The sequence below is a fragment of the Poecilia reticulata genome, linkage group LG17 (assembly GCF_000633615.1).
Source record: "Poecilia reticulata strain Guanapo linkage group LG17, Guppy_female_1.0+MT, whole genome shotgun sequence".
Lineage (NCBI taxonomy): Eukaryota > Metazoa > Chordata > Actinopteri > Cyprinodontiformes > Poeciliidae > Poecilia > Poecilia reticulata.
Genome location: NC_024347.1, coordinates 10,717,025 through 10,718,671, shown reverse-complemented (window position 1 = coordinate 10,718,671; position 1,647 = coordinate 10,717,025). Strand labels below are relative to the sequence as shown.

Here is a 1,647-nt window from a genome sequence, read left to right as displayed (position 1 = left end):
GCCACAGCTCTTTCGACTTCCCTCACACTTTTCCCCAGCACAGTCATTAGATCCTGGAAGGTGATGCGAGTTGACAGGGTGCCTTTGGCCCTGTCCTGAAGAACAAAAGAAAAGAGCTCTGCGAAGGAGAGGAAACTGGAGGCTGTCATGGGACTGAGGGGRTCCAARTTGCTCTGCTGCATGTCTAAGGCATATTTCCACAGACTGATACAGCGCTCAAAGTTGCCCGAGTCAGCGTACACGGCTCCCCTGTACCGAATGTAATAAGATGTGTCCGGGTGGGATGGCCCGAGGATGCGCTCACGAACCAGCAAGGCCTGCATCCTCATTTCATCAGGATCTGTGATTAAAGCTTCAAGCTCCTCTGCAGTGCTCACCTCCTGGGCACATCCGTAGGCAGGGATGGGAGGGCCAGGCGGAGGCTTGGACAGCGATCCAGCTTTGTCCCCTGCCTCCCTCAGCTCCATAGCTCTTCTCCAGTACCTCATGGCTCCCAACAGATCACGTTTTTTGTCCACAAACGTTGCTCCCAGTAGCTCCAGAGCATCGATCCGCTCCTCTGTGGARGTGCGGGGCTGGTGGGCCAGATACTCCACAATGTTAGTGTGACCCGTTACACTGGCAGCCAGGAGGGGGGTCATGCCATACCCATCCCTCTCCATGCGAGCGTTGCACTTCAGCAGCATCTTCATGATGTCCAGACTCCCAGACTCAGCGCAGTCATGGAGGGCCGTGTTCCCTTTCACACTCTTTCGGTTCACGTCCGCCCCACGGTCTAGGAGAAACTTGGCTATCTCTTTGTGGCCCTTGTAGCAGGAGATCATGAGGCAGGTGTGGCCGTGGCGGTTGGCGACCTCCATGTCCGCTCTGTGCTCCACCAGGTAGCGAACGATCTCCAGGTGGCCGTCGAAGCAAGCGGCTCGGAGCGGAGTGGAGTTGGTTAGCGTGGCGTTGTTTACCGAGGCGCCGTGTTTCAGCAGCGTCTTCACCACGGGGAGGTGACCCGCTGCCGAAGCCGCCCACAGCGGTGGAGCCCCCTCGATAGTCTCGCCGTCAAAGTTGACCGAGCCCCCGAGTTCTACATGAGCTTTACAATGTTCGAGCAGGTAGTCTACGACCTCTAAATGTCCGTACCGAGAGGCTATGAGAAGCGCGGTGCTGCCCTGGGTTTTCTCCTCCGCTAAAGCCTCCAGCTCCTCTGGAGTTTTGTTGCTCAGCAACTTCTGGATAAGTTTCAGCTTACCATCTCTGGCCGCGTTAAAAACCGCCACGGTTATATCCATTTTACAGGCTCTGTGCTGTACCACCGCACACCAACTCCATGCCCACTTGCTTRTAGAATATCTGAAGTACCTGGTTTTAAGCAGTGGGGCGCCGGAATCTTAGTTTGGACCCTGTTTCTGACTCATATCTTTCTGCCATTTTGAGGTTGCTGTCAAGATGGCGTTTGTGCTCTTTGACAGGTCTCTGTTTACAAGTGAAGCRTAGCATTCTGGGTAATGTAGTCTTACCTCAGAGTCTTTGCACTTGAAATAGGGAGTGTTATTGGCAGAAAACCACATTTCCCATGAGTCAATGCGAGTTAAATTACCAACAGCTGATGGCTTTCTTTGTTATGGTTGTTGGAATCAACCTTAGGCTTTGTCT

At 53.8% G+C, this 1,647-nt stretch overlaps 1 protein-coding gene across 1 annotated transcript in view; it reads right to left on the bottom strand.

The window, feature by feature from the left end:
* Positions 1-1,485, bottom strand: part of LOC103479281 (protein fem-1 homolog A-like) — a 30,449-nt gene extending 28,964 nt beyond the window's left edge. Inside the window, exon 1 of the mRNA XM_017309864.1 lies at positions 6-1,485. Within this exon, the coding sequence (XP_017165353.1) occupies positions 6-1,283 (1,278 nt within the window). The 5' untranslated portion in view covers positions 1,284-1,485. The remainder of the gene's footprint in view (positions 1-5) is intronic.
* Between the last annotated feature and the right edge of the window lie 162 nt (positions 1,486-1,647).